The sequence below is a fragment of the Podarcis muralis genome, chromosome 14 (genome assembly GCF_964188315.1).
Source record: "Podarcis muralis chromosome 14, rPodMur119.hap1.1, whole genome shotgun sequence".
Lineage (NCBI taxonomy): Eukaryota > Metazoa > Chordata > Lepidosauria > Squamata > Lacertidae > Podarcis > Podarcis muralis.
The window spans coordinates 14,665,958-14,686,023 of record NC_135668.1 but is presented as its reverse complement, the minus strand read 5'-3'; the positions used below and the strand labels follow the sequence as shown (position 1 = coordinate 14,686,023).

The following is a 20,066-nucleotide window of genomic DNA, read 5'->3' as shown; positions in this document are numbered from 1 at the left end:
TCTGCTTCTTTTTTTTAAAAAAACACCTATTATAGAATAGAATCATAGAGTTGGAAGAGACCACAAGGGCCATCGAGTCCAACCCCCTGCCAAGCAGGAAACACCATCAGAGCACTCCTGACATATGGTTGTCAAGCCTCTGCTTAAAGACCTCCAAAGAAGGAGACTCCACCACACTCCTTGGCAGCAAATCCCACTGTCGAACAGCTCTTACTGTCAGGAAGTTCTTCCTAATGTTTAGGTGGAATCTTCTTTCTTGTAGTTTGGATCCATTGCTTCGTGTCCGCTTCTCTGGAGCAGCAGAAAACAACCTTTCTCCCTCCTCTATATGACATCCTTTTATATATTTGAACATGGCTATCCTATCACCCCTTAACCTCCTCTTCTCCAGGCTAAACATGCCCAGCTCCCTTAGCTGTTCCTCATAAGGCATCGTTTCCAGGCCTTTGACCATTTTGGTTGCCCTCCTCTGGACACGTTCCAGTTTGTCAGTGTCCTTCTTGAACTGTGGTGCCCAGAACTGGACACAGTACTCCAGGTGAGGTCTGACCAGAGCAGAATACAGTGGTACTATTACTTCCCTTGATCTAGATGCTATACTCCTATTGATGCAGCCCAGAACCGGTATTATAAAATCAGGGCAGGTTTGTCGTTTAGGTCCTTTCATGGATCTTTTGGGTGGCAATTGCTCAGCAAACCCATTCCAACCCTGAAATGCTCTCTTTCCAGGAGAATTTTGCCAGGCAGGAGCAGAACTTGGAGAGGGGCTACAATGATCTCATGTTGACCCTCGAGCAAAGGTATGAGGAAGTCATGCAGGCTTTGGGGGAAGAAAAGAAGGAGAAGCTGGAAGGATTGTATGAGCAGCTGGTCAGCTGTGGAGGCAACCTGGACACATGTAAAGACCTGATGGAAACCATTGAGGATCTCAGCCAAGGTGAAAATAAAGTGAATGCAATCAAGGTAAGGAGATGTATGCGATGGAAATAACCAGTGATGAAATACTGTATTTTTCGCTCTATAGGACGCACTTTTTCCCCTCCAAAAATTAAAGGGAAATGTGTGTGCATCCTATGGAACGAATGCAGGCTCTTTGGCTTCAGCGATGGCAACACGAAGCCTCCAAAGCGCAGAGGGAGCACTCCGTGCTCCGGAGGCTTCGCATTGCTTCCGCTGAAGCCTGGAGAGCGAGAGGGGTTGTTGCGCACCGACCCCTCTCCAGGCTTCAGGGATAGCCACCTGAAGCCTTCGGAGCACAGCGCGAGTTCCCGCTGCGCTCCGGAGGCTTCAGGTTCCTTTTGCTGAAGCCAGGAGAGCAAGACTCTCCCGGCTTCAGCAGAGAGGGAGAGTTGCGCAGCGCCCCTTCAGCCAAGCAGGAGGAAAAATAGAAGGGGCTCCATTTCTCCTGCCGCTTCGCTGAAGGGGCGCTGAGCAGAGAGGGGCAATTCCCCCCCCTTGTTCTCCCCCTCTAAAACAAGGTGCGTCCTATGGTCGGGTGCGTCCTATAGAGTGAAAAATACGGTACTTATTTAGTCTTTAACCTCAAATCTGTTTTGTTTTGTTTTAAGAGTCAGTTGATAAATGCAAATGAGACAGTCTGTAAGCAAATGAAAATTAAATGAGATTTAGTATTTTTATCCCACTTCCCTTAAAGAGTCCTGGGGACTGTAGTTTGTTAAGAGTGCTGGGAATTGTAGCTCTGTGAGGGGTCACCTAACAAGCAGTACCCTTAAAAAATTGCAGTTCCCAGAATTCTTTAGAGGGAACTGTGATCATAGGTGCCAGGTCTAGGGGGCCCTGGGTGACACGGCACCCACCAAAAATTGTGGGTGCTTAGCACCCACAACATGGGCTCTGACTTGACTTCTGGTTTCTACCGGAATTTGTGTCGGAGCTCCAACGCAACCTCCCAGAGGACCTTCGGAGGTCTTGTGAGGACTCGGATGTGACCTTCAAGACCCTGCAAGGTCTCAGAAGTGATGTCCGAAGCCCTGCCAGACCTCTGAATGTGACTTCTGGTAGAAACTGAGGTTCTGGCATAATCTCTGAGACCCTGTGAGGCCTCAGAAGCGGTGCCACATGACCGACACAACGTGACGTCATGATGGCATCACGTTACGTCACGGGTGCCATTGGGCACCCATAACCCGGGGCCCAAGTTAGCGCCCTTGACTGTGTTGGTTAAAGTGGTGTAAGAGTGCTTTAAATGTGTGGTATGGATGCGACCCACATTTCTGAGGGAGCGTCTGTAAGGAACAAAAGAACTGCCACAGCAGAGTTGCTAAACTCCAAGCGATATTATGAGGATTATACAAATGGCCTACCTGACACATTTAATTCAGTGGTTACTAAAAAGCCTACTGCTTTTCGGTTCTTGAGTGTGTGTTTTTTTAATAGATGTACCGTATTTTTCCATGTATAAGACTAGGTTTTTAGGTTTAAAATTGGGGCTCATCTTATACACGGGTAGTGCTGAGGGCTGTTTTCTTAATTTAGAGTCCCCAAAAATTGGGGTGCGTCTTATACATGGGGGCGTCTTATACACGGAAAAATACGGTACTTGTTAATTGCCCTGGGAACACTGTGACATTTTATACATACAGATGCCAGGATTCTTTGGGGGAAGCCATGTGCTTTCAATATAGGGTAGGTACTCGCAAGCCTCTGTCCCAAAGACCGGACCCACAAAGCGGCTTAAGAGAAACTGAAAGGGGAAAAATCAGCTCTTCTGTAACAAGGACAATCAGGTCCATTGTGAGACTGAACACTGGCATTCTCTTAAATACTGAATTAAAGGAGTCACAAGCATTGCTTCAGAAGCTGGTGAAGGCCAGGCTATTGCAGGGTAAATGAATTTCTCCAACACCGAATATTTTGAGGGTGGGGAGAGCTAAGCCCAGGGCTTTTTTTCAGCTGGAATTCAACAGAACCCGGTTCTGGCACCCCTCAGGTGGGTGCCATTATAAGAGAGCAAGGAAGGCGTTATGGTGAAGTCCAGCACCTCTTTCTCTAGAAAAACATCACTGGCTAAGCTCCATTGAATTTGATGGGGTGCTTCTGATTGAAGATAGGCACAATGGTTTTACTTGGCATTGTAGGGGAGGACATTAACAGACAGGACTGTAAATTATGTTTATATGCAATAACGGCAGCAAGAATATTATTGGCACAAAAATGGAAGCACGAAGAATTACCGACGAAAGAAGAGTGGCAAATGAAATTAATGGGCTATGCAGAATGAGATAAATTAACAGGAAGGATTCGAAACCTGCGGGACCAGAGATTCTTAGAAGACTGGAGTAAATATTTGAAGTATTTGAAAAGCAATTGTAATAAACAGATCACGCTAGTAGGACTGCAAGAAGTTCTGTAAGGAGGATTAGGTGAACTATTGCAAGGAAGACTATGAAGAGAACTGTTAGTTAACGATAATTAAAAGTAATAGAGAAATTAAGAAATGCAGAATAAGTGATAAAGAATGGGAAATATTCTGAGGTTGTTGACGGAAGTCCAAAATATTGTATAAGACCAGAAATTATGCTAAATGACTGTTGGAAATGCTATGTTAAAATTAATAAAAATGTATAATAATTAAAACAAGAAGATAGGCACAATGGGGTTGAATCCCTGCTTCCAATCGGATCAGAGCAGCACAAAGTGCCACAAATTATACTGATGATAAACGTAGCACAACTGAAATGAAAGTGGTTGTTGACACACACACACACACACACACACACACACATACACACACACTGAATTGATTTGATGAATGGGTTTAATACTGACTTGCTGAAAGGTGACAGAAATCTCCTGCATTTTGATTCATGAGTCCAGCCAGCGGACCACGTTTTGAGAAAAGCCCTATTATAGACAGGTGCTTCAGTTCAGAACATAGCAGGGGATTTGCAATTCCTGTGAGTGATCACCGTAATTTTGCTCTGTCATGTAGCCGGAGTACAAGTGGGGGGGGGAGGGAGAAAGAGGGCTTTTTATAGAACAATCGCAGCAATCTTTGAGAAGGAGATAAAAGAAGAAATTGCATTTTACCTAAGAGTCCTCCACAATGGCTCTCTTTGCTATTTTTAGTAACAGCTTTATTCTCTTTAAATTTGAATTGGAGGGGAGGAAGGCTGTCTTCCAAATAATAACACCCCCCCCCCCAATAAAACTTTCCAAACTGTGCCAGTCCAGAAGAGAACCCTGAAGATTACATCTAAATTGAGTCCCTCATCTGCACTATACTTTTAAATCACTTTAAACTGTTATGGCTTCCCCCAAAGAATGCTGGGAACTGCTTTTCTTAAGAGTGCTTAAGAATGCTGGGAACTGCTTTTCTTAAGAGAGGTGTTAGAAGACAATCATCATCATCATCATCATCATCATCATCTTTATTATTTATACCCCACCCATCTGGCTGGGTTTCCCCAGCCACTCTGGGTGGCTTCCAACAAAAGATTAAAAATGGGCGGGGTATAAATAATAAATATATTATTATTATTATTATTATTATTATTATTATTATTATTATTACGGCTGCTCAGAACTTTAGCAAACTTCATGGAAGCATGCCTTCCTTGACAAGCCAAAATAAAGCACGGTAGTAGTTTTCACCAAAATTGGAAATAAATATATGATAAGTGGATTAGAAAGAAGAAATGTGTCACTTTTCAGCACTTTTTAACCTGCTGAACTTGTGATAATTTTATTATATCTGTTTGAAATTCGGCATATCATAGACCTCTTCAGGTAAATCATGTATGTCAAGTTCCAAGTTATTAGATCAACAGATGCCATTTTTATGAACAATAGTATTTTGTGGTTAAATGGCAAAACCTTTGTTGTTGCTGCTGCATACCTTAACATTCCTGTGCCCCTTTAATTTTGATTATAATGTGTTCCTATCATTAAACCACCTTTTTCTCCTTCTTCTCCTTCTCTCTCTCTCTGCCTCTCTTGTCTACAGGCTGCAGTAGCTACAAGCCACAGGTAATATCAAGCCCTGAATTCGTAGTTCCTCACCCTCCTGCGTACTTAAGATGAATATACTGAATATCTTTCTTATGCTTCAGAGCCTGTGTCCATCCCTCATGTTTACTACAAATGGATCAGGGTGAAAGACATGGTTTCCCCCCAGCTTTTATCCACACAACAACTTGTGAGATAGCTTGGGTTGAGAGTGGTCATCACCATCCCATGGTCACAAAGTGAACTTTTAACAATTGTGTTTGCATGCCCTCCAACATTTCTCCAATGAAAATAGGGACGTCCCATTCCATAATGATAATTTTACTATTTATACCCCACACATCTTACTGGGTGGCCCCAGCCACTCTGAGCAACTTCCAAGACATATAAAAACACAGAACTTCCCCATAGAGAGTTGTCTTCAGGCGGCTTGGGGGATAACTCCATACCCTCTAACATTTCTCCAATGAAAATAGGGACATCCTAAGGAAAAGTGACATGGGTGGCGCTGTGGGTTAAACCACAGAGCCTAGGACTTGCCGATCAGAAGGTCGGCGGTTCGAATCCCCGCGACGGGGTGAGCTCCCGTTGCTCGGTCCCTGCTCCTGCCAACCTAGCAGTTTGAAAGCACGTCAAAGTGCAAGTAGATAAATAGGTACCACTCCAGCGGGAAGGTAAATGGTGTTTCCGTGCGCTGCTCTGGTTTGCCAGAAGCAGCTTGGTCATGCTGGCCACATGACCCGGAAGCTGTACGCCGGCTCCCTCAGCCAATAAAGCAAGATGAGCGCCGCAACCCCAGAGTCAGCCACGACTGGACCTAATGGTCAGGGGTCCCTTTACCTTTAAGGAAAAGTGGGGCATTCCAGGATCAAATCAGAAATCGGTATGACTTCTCTAAATCAGGGGTGTCCCTGAAAATAGGGACACTTGGAGGGTCTGTGTTTGATTTGTGGTTCCAATATTGTCCAATTGCAGCCTTCCTCAACCTCCTGGTACCCTCCAAATGTTTTGAACTACAATTCCCATCATCCCTGGCCATTGGCCATGCTGGGGCTAGCAGGAGGTGTAGCCCAAAATATCTGGAGGGCATCAAGTTTGGGAAGGCCATATTGTATTTGTTAAGTTGTGGGTGAACATAGCAGATGACACAGCAATTCTTCAAACAGCTCTTGTTTATTCAGAGGCCAGAACAGAACTGAACTGAAGGGTTCATTCAGCCTGCTTATATAGAGCTCCAGTACAACGTAACTGTAACAATTTTCTTAAACTATCCAATCACTGAACGTCATTTTCGATCCCTTATTTGCATAACTATCTACAGTATCCCCCTGCTGGTCCAGGGTGAGAACTTCAGTACATAACAGTATTGCTCTTTCTTTTGTAATTTGTTTTAAGTATTCATCTGACAGAAGAATGGGACAGAAGCATTAAATAGCAGCTAAGAAACTCAACTTTCCAAGTGTCAGTCCTTATGTAGCTTAGGTTGCCACCATTCATGGGCATATCACCAGGCCTGAATAGCAGAAGTACAAAAATTATTTAGGGGGGGAAATTACTAAAGGTGGCTGGGGGGGATGCCTCCCAGTAGTCCCATGAGGACTGAGCATGCTCCGTGGACACAGAATGCTAACTGATCGCTGAGTGGAGAAGAGAAAACCATGAGAGATGGGGGAAAGGAATGGAGTATTCTGAACAGGGGCAGTCCATACTGCAACATTTTCTGGCAGATCCCACTTGTATACCGTACATAATAATGATGATGATTTTGACATAACGAATTTATATCTATCTCTAACACACACAAACACGTACACATGAAAAAATATGAGACATTAATATATAGCCAAGCTCTTAGAGTTGCTGTCTTACTCTCCATTTCTCTGGCACTTGCAGATTGGTCGACTTCTTGAAAAAGGACGTGGATATAGATCTTTCAGTGCCGACAAACTTTGAAGCCCGGGTCATAGATTTCTCTGATATTCAGGAACTAATGGACTCCATTAATTCAGTCCCTGGTATTTTCATTGTATTTATTTCTGGTTTCTATCTGACCCTCAGAATTCTCCCCCGTCCATACCCCTTACTGGCTTTGCTTGTGCCCCAATGATTTCTGCCTGGCTGAAAAGTGTCTTTGAACTCAATGTTTAGGAAAGTTTTTAATGTCTGATGTTTTATTGTGCTTTTAATTCTGTTGGGAGCCACCCAGGGTGGCTGGGGAAACCCAGCCAGATGGGTGGGGTATAAATAAATTGTTGTTGTTGTTGTTGTTACAATAATACCTCTTTCTTGTCTGAATGGAAGAAAGAGCTGGGGTGGGTGGGTACGTAGAAACTAATCTATTGTACAAAGCAAAAATTTACATGTATTGCTCCACCCACTTTTGTCTCTAGCCACACCCACCACTGTCATGTGGCCCTTGGGAGATTGCCCAAAAAGAAGTGTGGCCCTTGGTGGTTCTCCCCACCATCAGCTTGGTGTAGACTAAATATTAAACCAGGCAGACAACTAGCATAAAATATAAAGCAATTTCTTCTGTTAAGTGGCGTTGCTTATCTTTGGAATACACCATGTGAATGCTGTTTAACAGATTATTTTTTCCCCTTCCGCCCTCCTTGTTCCAGCTCCTTTGCCTCCTTGTGCACCAGTAATGAACACCCAGGATCCCAATTCTGCTACTGGTACGTCCGTGAGAGTCTGCTGGAGCTTCTTTTCAGAAGATATTGTCGAAAGCTACCAGCTGTACTACAAACGAGTGAGCAACGAGACATCAAAAGAGGAGCAGGACGGTAAGGCTACCTATACGCCATGGGCATAGCTGCCAACCGTCCCTTATTTGGTGGGAAACTCCCTTATCCCAGCACCATGTCCCACTGCTGTCCCTTATTGATGATGTCCCTTAAATTTCCCAGGTTTCAAAGGAAGCAGCTCCTCTCCCTCCCTCCCTGCCGGCCAGGGAGGAGGGAGGCTCCAACTGTGTTGCTTGGTTGCCTCCGGCCTCCTCTCACCAGCCTTGGCCCCCAGGAGCCCCTCCCCGCTGGGACTGGCGGGAGCCTTGGGCTCTTCCGCTGCCATCCTCCTCGCGGCCGCCGAACTGAGCATCTCTGTCTAGGGTAGCATCTTCGTAGCTTGGACTTCGTTTTGCGCGAAAAGTGGTTGCTGCTTGTAGTTATTTAATTGCAGTGTTTCATCAGCTGGTGTCCTGAGCAGCAACCTCTGGAAATGAAGGGCTAAAAACCGGTGCTGCTCTCCAAAATTATCAGGTCCCTTTTAACTTCGTATTTCAGCTGGTTGGCTAAAATCCCTTATTTTGGCTGCTGATCCCTTATTTTCAAGGCTTCTGGTCCCTTATTTTCAAATCTGTAAGTTGACAGCTATGGCCATGACTGTCCTCAAAGAATTCTGGGAACTTTAGTTTCCCACACACAGAGCTATAATTTCAAGCACCTGTCGAGGTGGTTGTCCGGGGTCCTGAAACAACAGTCCTGAAACCTTTTTAAAAACTGGCGAGCCAGTAGGAAAATGCAAAGCATTATCTTTGTTTTTATTTGAAAATTAAATCTGGCTGAGAGGCTCCCGCCACTGAACTATGAAATGGCGAAGCAGATATTGAAAGGGTTCTTGCTTAGAAGCGTGTTTCGGAAAATGCCATTTTAAAATAACTTCCTAAATCTTCCGCTTTCTCACTGCAGCGTTTATGCTAAACGTGAAAGAAACATATTGCACAGTTACTAACCTGGCGCCGAACGCGCAGTATGAGTTTTGGGTGAAAGCCCTCAACAGAGCCGGGGTCGGTTCAGCGAGTGAACGAGCTGTTTACATCACAGGTAAATGCAGTTCAGATTTCGAATGGCTTTTGACATTCGCCTTTTCCTGAGTTTTGAACGAAGCAAAGTCTACAGAAGTGGGGTGTGAACCAGCTAAAGTTTGTTGAACTCTGCAAGTTTTTTTTTATTTATCTCAAATACTTACATCCCACCTGAGCTGCTTACAAAGACAAAACAACACAACACTATAAAAGGCTTTTCTAGTAGATACCGTATTTTTTGCTCCATAGGGCGCACCGGACCACAGGGTGCACCTAGTTTATAGGGGGGGGGGGGGGAATAAAGAAATTTTTTTTTAGCCTGCATTCGCTCCATAGGACGCACACACATTTCCCCTTCATTTTTGGAGGGGGAAAAGTGCATCCTATAGAGCGAAAAATACGGTAATTTGGCAGGCAATCTCACTGTTAACTTTCAAGGATCTCTTGAAGATCCTTTTATGCCAACAGGCCTATTCAGCTTGAATTTTCTTCAGAATAGCCAGTCATTTTAATGATAATTTTGTACTGCATGTACAGTATTTTATTTTTGTTTTTTATATATTTATGTATATTAATAATTGTATTATTTATTGGTTTATTTTTGTTTTTATTATGTATTTTCTGGGGGTTTTATATTGTGATTTTATGTTGTGAGATCTACAGGTATACAAATTTAATAAAGAAATAAAAATAAGAAATGAATAGATATTTTTAAAGATTATATCCTGCTTTTTAATCATCTGGGTCTCAACGACGATAAAAAATATACAAAATGTAAAACATCAAGCACTTTAAACCTCAGAAATTTAAAATCTCAAAAATGGAAACAAAAACATGAGGAGAGGAAATTTTAAAACATTAAATAAGAATTCATGATGCAAAGACCACGAAATTGTTTTAACCAGGAGCCTGAACTTTAGCAGGGATGGTGCCTGCCTGATTTCTACTGGGAGGGAGTTCCAAATGCTTAATCATATTTGCATAAATTGCCTTGATATTTTACATGAGGTGGTGGAATATAGATACTGCAATGAAATAAAGGAATAAATTAATGTAAATATTCAGCAGGGGAGGGGGGCAAGAAGAACTGGTCATCTGAGTGGGTGCTGAAAACCCAACCATTGTGGAGGGGCTAATCTGAGTGTGTGTGTGTGTCTTTCATCTTTGTTTTCAAGTTAATCAATGGAAACCTTAATAACACTTTAAAAAGACAAACCCTCATATTTTATCTCATAACCAAATGGCCCAGGAAAAAAATACTTATCTGCTTCTTTTTTTAAAAGCTCCTTTGGCACCTGTCCTCAAAAGGAAGGAGATCCAGAGTTGTGAACATGCAGCGCTAGTGCGCTGGGAATCTGGGAACACAAATCCTGTTGACTCCTACACGGCTGAATTGTCCAAGCTGACAGATGGAGAGGACGGGAACATCATTACTGAGTGAGTTGCGTAGTATTAGATGCATGCAATGCCACAGTTTAGCTGGGCCATGTTTTTCAAAACGCCCCAAGAGCCAAGATGAAAGAGGGAGGCAGCGAAGGGGAAGGATGGAGTTTTGAGCTAAGGGTTAGCAAACTTCATTCCTGATAAGGCCTGGGAGGCTGCATACAAGGCAAAAAGCTTCTCTACAGCAGGTCTCTTGGGTTATAGCTGTTTCCCTTAAAAAGGCCACGTGCCTTTTTTGTGGTATTCACCGTATTTTTTGCTCTATAAGACACACTTTTTCTCCCCTAAAAAGTAAGGGGAAATGTGTGTGCGTCTTATGGAGCGAATGCAGGCTGTGCAGCTATCCCAGAAGCCAGAACAGCAAGAGGGATCGTTGCTTTCGCTGCGCAGCGATCCCTCTTGCTGTTCTGGCTTCTGGGATTCAAATATTTTTTTTTCTTGTTTTCCTCCTCCAAAAACTAGGTGTGTCTTATGGTCTGGTGCGTCTTATAGAGCGAAAAATACAGTAGTTGATAATACATACATTGCAGTAGGTGCACAGGGACGTGGGTGGCGCCGTAGTCTAAACCACTCAGCCTCTTGGGCTTGCCGGTCGGAAGGTCGGTCGTTCAAATCCCCACAACGGGGTGAGCTCCTGTTGCTCTGTCCCAGCTCCTGCCAACCTAGCATTTCGAAAACACATCAGTGCAAGTAGATAAATTGGTACCGCTGCAGCGGGAAGTTAAACAGTGTTTTCATGCACTCTGGCTTCCATCACGGTGTCCCATTGTGCTAGAAGCGGTTTACTCCTGCTGGCCATGTGACCCAGAAAGCTGTCTGTGGACAAACGCTGGCTCCCTCGGCCTGAAAGCAAGATGAGCGCCACAACCCTATAGTCATCTTTGACTGGACTTAACCGTCCAGGGGTCTTTTACCTTTACCTTTCTTTTACAGTAGGCACACCTGACCCACTCTGAGACCATTGGGTCTTGGGGACTGCAAGGGGTCAAAGACCCTTTGCTATTTCTGCAGTAGGGATCCAGTCTCCACCCAAGAGCCACCAATCAGCATGAAAAGGGAGCTTTTAGCCACTCAGACATCTGTCTTCTCGCTCTTTGTGCTGATTTGAGCTTCTGGTTCCTGGCTCACCTCAGACTGCTGCCTTTGTCCCGCCCCCAAGATTTTGATTTTGATCCCAACATCAGAACAGATTTGTGTGTGGAGGGGGTGAGGGAGGACTCTTTCAGCCTCATTTCTCCACTCTTCCTCAAATGCCTTTTGTGCTCCCTTGACAACAGTGATCCGTTAGGTTTCCTTCTGTTTTTCTATCTCTCCAGGTCCATTGTTGGCATTCCGAATTGTGAAGCGCTGATTCAGCTGGAGCCAGGACACAACTACTTGCTCTCTGTGAAAGCCGTCAACATGGGAGGTTCCAGTGAGCGGAGCGAGCCTGTCTCCATCTTAAGCACAGGTATAATAATAATAATAATAATAATAATAATAATAATAATAATTTATTATTTATACCCCGCCCATATGGCTGGGTTTCCCCAACCACTCTGGGTGGCTTCCACAAAGACCAAAAATACACTAAGATGTCACACATTAAAAACTTCAGATGTCTTCTGAATGTCAGGTAGTTGTTTATCTCTTTGACATCTGATGGGAGGGCGTTCCACAGGGCGGGTGCCATTACTGCGAAGGCCCTCTGCCTGGTTCCCTGTAACTTGGCTTCTCGCAGCGAGGGAACCGCCAGAAGGCCCTCGGCGCTGGACCTCAGTGTCCGGGCAGAACGATGGAGGTGGAGATGCTCCTTCAGGTATACAGGACTGAGGCCATTTAGGGCTTTAAAGGTCAGCACCAACACTTTGAGTTGTGCTCGGAAACATACTGGGTAGTAATTACAAGAACAATTCTTCACACCTGTATGGGAAGAATGGCTGCTTACCTAGTCCTGGGAAGGGGTGGGTGGGTTGTGGCCTGGCACGGTAGGCCCCAATTCCAGGGGAGCAACGCTGGGCATGTGCGAATGGGGCCATCATACAGGAGTTGTTTGCATTTGCAAGGTTCTGCGATCTCTGCCAGCTACCATATTCCATCCTTTCACAGGCACTTCCTTTACTCTGAATGAGGAGACGGCCCACCCCTTGCTTTCTGTGCTAGAAGACGGATTGACAATTGCATGTTGCAAAACTGAGAGTCCCAAATGTGAATGGCCCTTCCGTGAAAACAGCTTTACAAGGTATGGAATCTATAGGCCTGTTTCATAGGCTTTGCTGTTGTTTAGTTGTTTAGTCGTGTCCGAGTCTTCATGACCCCATGGACCAGAGCATGCCAGGCACTCCTGTCTTCCACTACCTCCCACAGTTTGGTCAAACTCATGCTGGTAGCTTTGAGAACACTGTCCAACCATCTCGTCCTCTGTCGTCCCCTTCTCCTTCTGCCCTCCATCTTTCCCAACATCAGGGTCTTTTCCAGGGAGTCTTCTCTTCTCATGAGGTGGCCAAAGTATTGGAGTCTCAGCTTCACGATCTGTCCTTCCAGTGAGCACTCAGGGCTGATTTCCTTTAGAATGGAGAGGTTTGATCTTCTTGCAGTCCATGGGACTCTCAAGAGTCTCCTCCAGCACCATAATTCAAAAGTATCAATTCTTCGGTGATCAGCCTTCTTGATGGTCCAGCTCTCACTTCCATCACTACTGGGGAAACCATAGCTTTAACTATACGGACCTTTGTTGGCAAGGTGATGTCTCTGCTTTTTAAGATGCTGTCTAGGTTTGTCATTGCTTTTCTCCCAAGAAGCAGGCGTCTTTTAATTTCGTGGCTGCTGTCACCATCTGCAGTGATCATGGAGCCCAAGAAAGTAAAATCTCTCACTGCCTCCATTTCTTCTGATTTTATTTCACCTTTTCTTCTTTGGCAGGGATTTGCACTGAAATATACTTGGGAGTCCTGTAGTGATTTCATGCTCTTTATTGCAGCTTGTAAAACAGTGATTGAATTGCCCTCCAAACCTCAGGTTTTTATATACATTATTTACACAATGAGTCCCGTCTGATTGGCTGATTCTGCTTCCCTCCTGCAGCCTGATTGGTCTTTTCCTGCAGGCCAATCAGTTGTTGCATCCTACTAGCCTAATAGGCTGATTAACTTCCTCCTGGAGCCTGATTGGTCTTTTCCTGCAAGCCAATCAGTTGTTGCATTCTAGGATCCTACTTGCCTATTGATCTAGGATACAAGCTTAGTACATAACATGCACCTTTCAAAAATGCCTTCTCAAAGGGTTAATATACAGTGGTACCTCGGGTTACATACGCTTCAGGTTACAGACTCCGCTAACCCAGAAAGATTGCTTCAGGTTAAGAACTTTGCTTCAGGATGAGAAGAGAAATTGTGCTCCGGTGGCACGGCAGCAGCAGGAGGCCCCATTGGCTAAAGTGGTGCTTCAGATTAAGAACAGTTTCAGGTTAAGAACGGACCTCTGGAACGAATTAAGTACTTAACCCAAGGTACCACTGTAATAGTAAAGGATGGTTTTCAGACACACTTTTGGGGCAAGCCAGCCATAAAGTGTGCTCAAATTCCTCTGGAAAAACGGTTGTCCCTGTGGAGATGGCAGTATTGAGTCAGCGGCTCATGTGATTCTGGCTTGCACTCTTTATAAAGATTTGAGGAGTGAGGTTTTCACCCCTCTATTATTGTCCATGCTGGGCCGCTCAAACATTGCTACTGAGCCCTTTTTTCTAGCAGATCAAGATAATCAGGTGACAGGAAAAACTCCAAAAAAATTTGCAGGGGCAATTAGAATAAGATCTATTACTTGATTATTGGTGTAAACCTCCGAAATGTATTTTGCATAGTTAAGTTTTTACCTCTATCTTCAGTACATTTTATTTTCTTTTATTGCTATGGCTAGTGGCTGATGCAAATAAAGATTCTTCCGATCTGTGCTCAAGTGCAGTAAAAAAAAAAAATCAATAAGAAATGTCTGCCTCCTCTTTCAGACATTGGGATTGGTGGGGTGGAAATCAGGGAGCGTGAAAAGTAGGTGGAGTCAGAGCAAGTGAGAGGCGGAGCCAACACATTCTGGTTTTTCTGACAGGACAGTTTACTCTGAGGGAAACTTGGATTCCCTCCGCCATTTTGTCACATTTCACTATGCATGCCATTTATGTTGTGAATGAATTTCCTCTCCCCTCCGGCGTTCCTCTGGGGTTCCATAAAACATGGGGGAATCCTGTAATTTTAGCAGTGTTTGTGCATGCTGGTCTGGCGTTGCCTGTGAGCCCTGTTTGCCCCTCATCTTGGCTTCCAGACAGCCCAAAATGCAAAAAGAAAAGGACGAGGGTCGCTGGATTCCATCACAACTCTGTGCTCTTAATCGCACAGCTGTGAGGGTTTTAAAGTCAGCCTAATTACACGATGCGGTCCTTGTAGCAATCTCTCACTTTTTTGCACATTACTAGATTCTACAGGAAGCAGGCAAGTGTCTTCCCTCCCACTCAATTCCAAAATTTGCTGTGATTGCCATGGCAACGCTAGCTTATACACAAACGGATATGCAGATATCACCCCCTCCCGAAAGATTCCTCCTTACAACATACAGCTGACAATTCTGGGTGATGTTTACCAGAGAGTAAATGAATCAGTTCCACTTAAAACGAGGAGAAAGAGGGGCCAGGCTAGACCTCTACCCTGTTTGGCTGCTATCCTTATGGGAGAACGCCATTAAACATTGGGTGGTAGTCAAGGTTAGTCCTACTCAGAGTAGACCCAGTGAAGTTAATAAGCATGTCTAATTTCAGAGGGTCTGTTAATTTCAGAGGGTCTATTCTGAGTAGGGACAAGGTCACATTCATACCATACATTTAAAGCACTATGGTACCACAGAGCTATAATTTTCAGAGTTGCTGAACAGTCAATTGCTCCTCACAGGGAGCTCTGAAAATTGCAGCTCTGTGAGGGGAAAACTGGGTCTCCGAACAACTCTCAGCACACTTAACAAACCACAGCTCCCATAATCCTTTGGGGGAAGCCATGACTGTTTAAAGCGGTATGATACTGCTTTAAATATATGCCGTGAATGTGGCCTTAAGCGGGACTTAGTTCTGGGTAAGCATGCCTAGAATTGCACTGTAAGATTTCTTGTTATGCTAAAAATGGCAATGTATTAAGTTTTGTATATATAATTCTCTTAATTTCTTTTTATGTTAAGCAGATAAATTATAATCTTTGTGATGGAATTTTGTGCACTGCTAATCAGGTGCCTTATTGATCTACCATATTTTTCGCCCCATAGGACACACTTTTTCCCCTCCAAAAATGAAGGGGAAATGTGTGTGCGTCCTATGGGGCGAATGCAGGCTTTCGCTGAAGCCTGGAGAGCGAGAGGGGTCGGTGCGCACCAACCCCTCTTGCTCTCCAGGCTTCAGGAGAGCCCCACCGCAGCGCGCCTTTCCCACTGTCCCCCGACTTGGTTAGAAGGCTGGCGGGGGGGGGGGGGAGAAGCCTGCTCCTCCCCATCGCCAGCCCCGCAAACTCGGGGGACAGCGGGAGGCGCAGCATGCCTTTCCCGCTGTCCCCCGACTTGGTTAGAAAGCTGGCGGAGGGCTTCCCCCTCCTCCAGCCCCGCAAGCTCCCAGAGCGATGCCAAAGCTGCACGCAGCTTCAGCATCGCTCTGGGTCCTGTTCTGGGGGCTGGCGTCGGGGGAAGCCCGAGCTTCCCCTGCCCCAGCCCCGCGCCTGGGGAAAAAATAATAATCCCCCCCTTTATTCCCCCCCCCCAAATCTAGGTGTGTCCTATGGGCCGGTGCATCCTATAGGGCGAAAAATACAATAAGTCCAGTATTTGCTACGACAGTAAACTGCAACAGATGGACGCCGCAATTGTATGCTTACATACTTGGGAGAGAGCCCCATTAAACACAGCAGGACTAATCTTCCAACAAGAATGCACACAAATTGCACTTTTTGCCTTCACCATGTAGTCCCATGTCCTCAGATTCTTGCAAATAGTCATCACATGCAGCATTCAACACAGCATTGTCCAAACAGCACCATTTTGCATTCTCTGTTCCAGAGGTAACAGTTAAAATGCAGCACAATTTCCAGCTGAAATATACTCAAAGTTGAGTGTGGATTTCATGCTCTTTATTCAGCTCATAGTAGTGAGGAATGAAAGTTTCCCCAAAATATCTGCTTTACATACATTATTTACACAATAGGTCGCACGTGATTGGCTAATTCTGGGATTTTCCTGTAGGCCAATCAGGTTGCGGATTCACTTCCACCTGGAGCTGGATTGGGTGGCTCCTGCGGAACAATCATACTGCTGCATTGTTCTAGGACCAATCAGACTGCTGCATTCTGGACCCTATTGTTCTAGGACCAATCAGACTGCTGCTTTTTGGATCCTATTCAACTCAGTACATAACACCAGCCAAGGATTCCTCATTCCTGGGCTTGTGAGCGTCATCGTTGTGATTACTATGGAACGGGCATGCCACCGGGCAAATGAGCACTAAAGAACTTTAAGTCACTGATCTCCGAGCAAACAAAATTGGTCTATAAACACGGAAGAAGTCAGGGTCATGTTGAACGAGATCTATGCTCCCTCATAAATCCAGTGGTCTTGTGATAAGGTTCAAGAGCCGTAAACAGGGCACATGGTGTTCTCCTGGTGCCAGTAAAGACTCTGAGAGCTCCTCCGTTCATTTGGGGTGAGGTGGTGAAAGCGGTTGCCCTTTCCTCCCTTGAAAAGCACACAGAGTTGAAGGAGGAAGTTGGAACGGTGCCACTCTTTCCCACTTCCTCTTTCAGCTCTATGTGTTTTTCTTTTTTTATATATATAAATTTTTATTAAGTTTTCCTTTTACAAATAATTCTTACAACCATGATTACAAATTTGCAATTTTTGAACTTCCACCAGCACCTCCCTCAATCATCCATTTTTCTTATCTTCACGCATTTTCTATGTAGTATTGCCGATTTAATATTATCCTTCCAACTCTTTTTCTTTCTTACAATATACCTTATATTGTCACAAAGCCTCATTAAAACCCACTAGCGTTGTCTGTACATCACATATAGTTTTCAGATATTCCGTAAAATTCCCCCAGTCCTCGATGAATTTGTGATCTTTCTGGTATCTAATTTTTCCAGTCATTTTATCCAATTCTGCATAGTCCATAAGTTTCATCCTCCACTCGTTCACGGTCGGTAATTCCTCTTGTAGCTCTATGTGTTTTTCAAGGCTCAGGTTAACTCACCTGCACCTGTCTCTTACCCAGATCCCTTGGAAAAGCAAAGTGTGTGTACATGCACTTTCTTTCTTTCTTTCTTTCTTTCTTTCTTTCTTTCTTTCTTTCTTTCTTTCTTTCTTTCTTTCTTTCTCTTGGGGAGGGAACTGATCCAGGGAGGGAGGAGGGGTGTGACCAGAAATGGTGGTGCTCACAACACACCTTCAAATAGCCAAATATACTCACCAAAGGTTGGGAACCCCTGTCACAGATGTTGGCTACCTTCAGATACTCTCTATAGCAAGGGAATATACAGTATTTTCCACATTTCCTTTTGCCAGATCCATCGCTATCTTGGGAAACCCAATACTGTTCCAAGGCAAACATTACTGGGAGGTGGACGTCAATGAAAATACGGAGTACCGTGTTGGTGTGGCTTTTGAAAATGTGTCTCGAGACAGCTATCTGGGCACAAGCCATGCCTCCTGGTGTATGAGGCACACAGTCAACTCTTCCAGGTACAAATGCTTCCAGGCCATAGAGGTAAAAGGTATAGGTAAAGGACCCATGGATGGTTAAGTCCAGTCAAAGGCGACTATGGGGTTGCAGCGCTCATCTCGCTTTCAGGCCGAGGGAGCCGGCGTTTGTCCACAGACAGCTTTCCAGGTCATGTGGCCAGCAGGAGTAAACCGCTTCTGGCGCAATGGGACACTGTGACAAGTGTCAGAGCGCATAAAAACACCATTTACCTTCCTGCTGCAGTGGTACCTATTTATCTACTTGCTCTGGTGTGCTTTCAAACTGCTAGGTTGGCAGGAGCTGGGACAGAGCAACAGGGACTCACTCCGATGCGGGGATTCGAACCGCCGACCTTCCGATCGGCAAGCCCAAGAGGCTCAGTGGTTTAGACCACAGCAATCATAGCATTGGAAGGGACCCCATGGATCATCTAGTTCAACCCCTTGCAATGCAGGAATATGCACCCATACAGGGTTCAGACCCATGACCCTGGCACTTTCAGCACCGTGAACTTCTGGTGCAACTGCCCAGTTGTAACCGATCTTGCTTTCAATACCATCTGCACCTGCAAAAGCTTAGAGCTGGATGTGCTGCTTAATTTCCAATATATGCATGTTCCCATACCTTCCTGCTGAAACTCTTGTCACTTTTTATATCATAAAAGTTCTGGTTAATTTTTTCCCCTTCCTGCACTTTTTTAAAAAACCCCATAGAACATTTATAAAGCACTTGCTCAAACAAACAAACAAACAAACAAACCAGGCAAAGGGCCTTCTTGGTGGTGGCGCCTGCCCTGTGGAACGCCCTCCCATCAGATGTCAAGGAAATAAACAACTATCTGACTTTTAGAACACATCTGAAGGCAGCCCTGTTTAGGGAAGTTTTTAATATATGATGTTTTATCGTGTTTTTAATATTCTGTTGGGAGCCACCCAAAGTGGCTAGGGAAACCCAGCCAGATGGACGGGGTATAAATTATTATTATTATTATTAATAATTATTATTATTATTATTATTTGCACTAACAGTGCATTTGTGCACCACCAGGTGGCAAAAATGAAATAACAGTGGAGAAGCATAGCAAAACAGCTAATAGAACTGGAATGATGTCCAGTAAAAACCTACCACTAATGCACTATTATCGCATCCATGACACTTTGCAGAACACTGTCCCTACCAAAAAACCAAAACTCAGTCTGCTCTAAGAGCTTCTAATTGCATGCATTTTCTCTCTCTCTTGCACAGACATACCTACGAGTTTCTGAACAATGGAATGACTCCAGACATTACGATTACTGTCCCTCCCCGGAGGATTGGACTTCTGCTTGATTATGACAAAGGGAGCCTCTCGTTTTTTAACACGGATATTATGCAACACCTGTACACCTTCCACAACCACTTTCAGGACTTTGTGTGTCCTTGTTTTGCTCTAGAGGAGCCCGGCACACTCCGGATTCTGAATGGCGTTGCGATGCCCACCTACACGATTTCGTGATTCGGGGGCAGCTGTTTGGCATGCGTGCAATGCCTGGCTCTTGCCTAACTCTATTAAAACCTACAGCTTCTCAGTGTCCCCACCATACTCTCTCCCATAAAACACCACCTGCTCTATTCTTTTTCAAAATATGCACACATTTATATCCCACTTTTCTTTGAAAGCAAAGCAGTTTTCATAGGAAATTTTAAGCAAAGCTGCCACATCAGATTACACAGCTGCAAAACTCAAAAGGACAGAAAATAATAACTTGAAAGATATGTTAACTTTTACTTACATTATAAGCTTGTTATACTTTGGGTCATGATGAGCTGTCAGTGGTCCTTATTGTTGCAGCTTCCACGGAACATCTGCAAAGAGCAATTACGATTCCATGTAAGCGTCATTTGGATAAAGCTTTCTTTCTTTCTTTCTTTCTTTCTTTCTTTCTTTCTTTCTTTCTTTCTTTCTTTCTTTCTTTCTTTCTGCTTAGCCATCTCTGCACCAGTTTTCTAAATAAGCAATTTGGGAGGCAAGTCAAAGCTTGTGATATTGCTTGTGGATATCGATAGTGCGAGGTGGGAGGCACTGAGCCACCTGCAGTAAAAACTGAAGAAATAAAATAAAACCCAGATGCTACT

General features: G+C 44.5%; 1 protein-coding gene across 2 annotated transcripts in view; it reads left to right on the top strand.

Moving 5' to 3' along the window:
- Positions 1 to 19,524, top strand: part of FSD2 (fibronectin type III and SPRY domain containing 2) — a 29,066-nt gene extending 9,542 nt beyond the window's left edge. The window contains exons 4-13 of one of the 2 annotated variants that reach the window (XM_077918834.1): positions 730 to 963; positions 4,967 to 4,989; positions 6,862 to 6,983; positions 7,590 to 7,754; positions 8,658 to 8,792; positions 10,057 to 10,210; positions 11,533 to 11,666; positions 12,305 to 12,437; positions 17,774 to 17,950; positions 19,197 to 19,524. In XM_077918834.1, coding sequence (XP_077774960.1) covers positions 730 to 963; positions 4,967 to 4,989; positions 6,862 to 6,983; positions 7,590 to 7,754; positions 8,658 to 8,792; positions 10,057 to 10,210; positions 11,533 to 11,666; positions 12,305 to 12,437; positions 17,774 to 17,950; positions 19,197 to 19,446 — 1,527 coding nt within the window. In that variant the 3' untranslated portion in view covers positions 19,447 to 19,524. The remainder of the gene's footprint in view (positions 1 to 729; positions 964 to 4,966; positions 4,990 to 6,861; positions 6,984 to 7,589; positions 7,755 to 8,657; positions 8,793 to 10,056; positions 10,211 to 11,532; positions 11,667 to 12,304; positions 12,438 to 17,773; positions 17,951 to 19,196) is intronic. The other variant, XM_077918835.1, reaches the window with a different exon arrangement.
- The last annotated feature ends 542 nt before the right edge of the window (positions 19,525 to 20,066 follow it).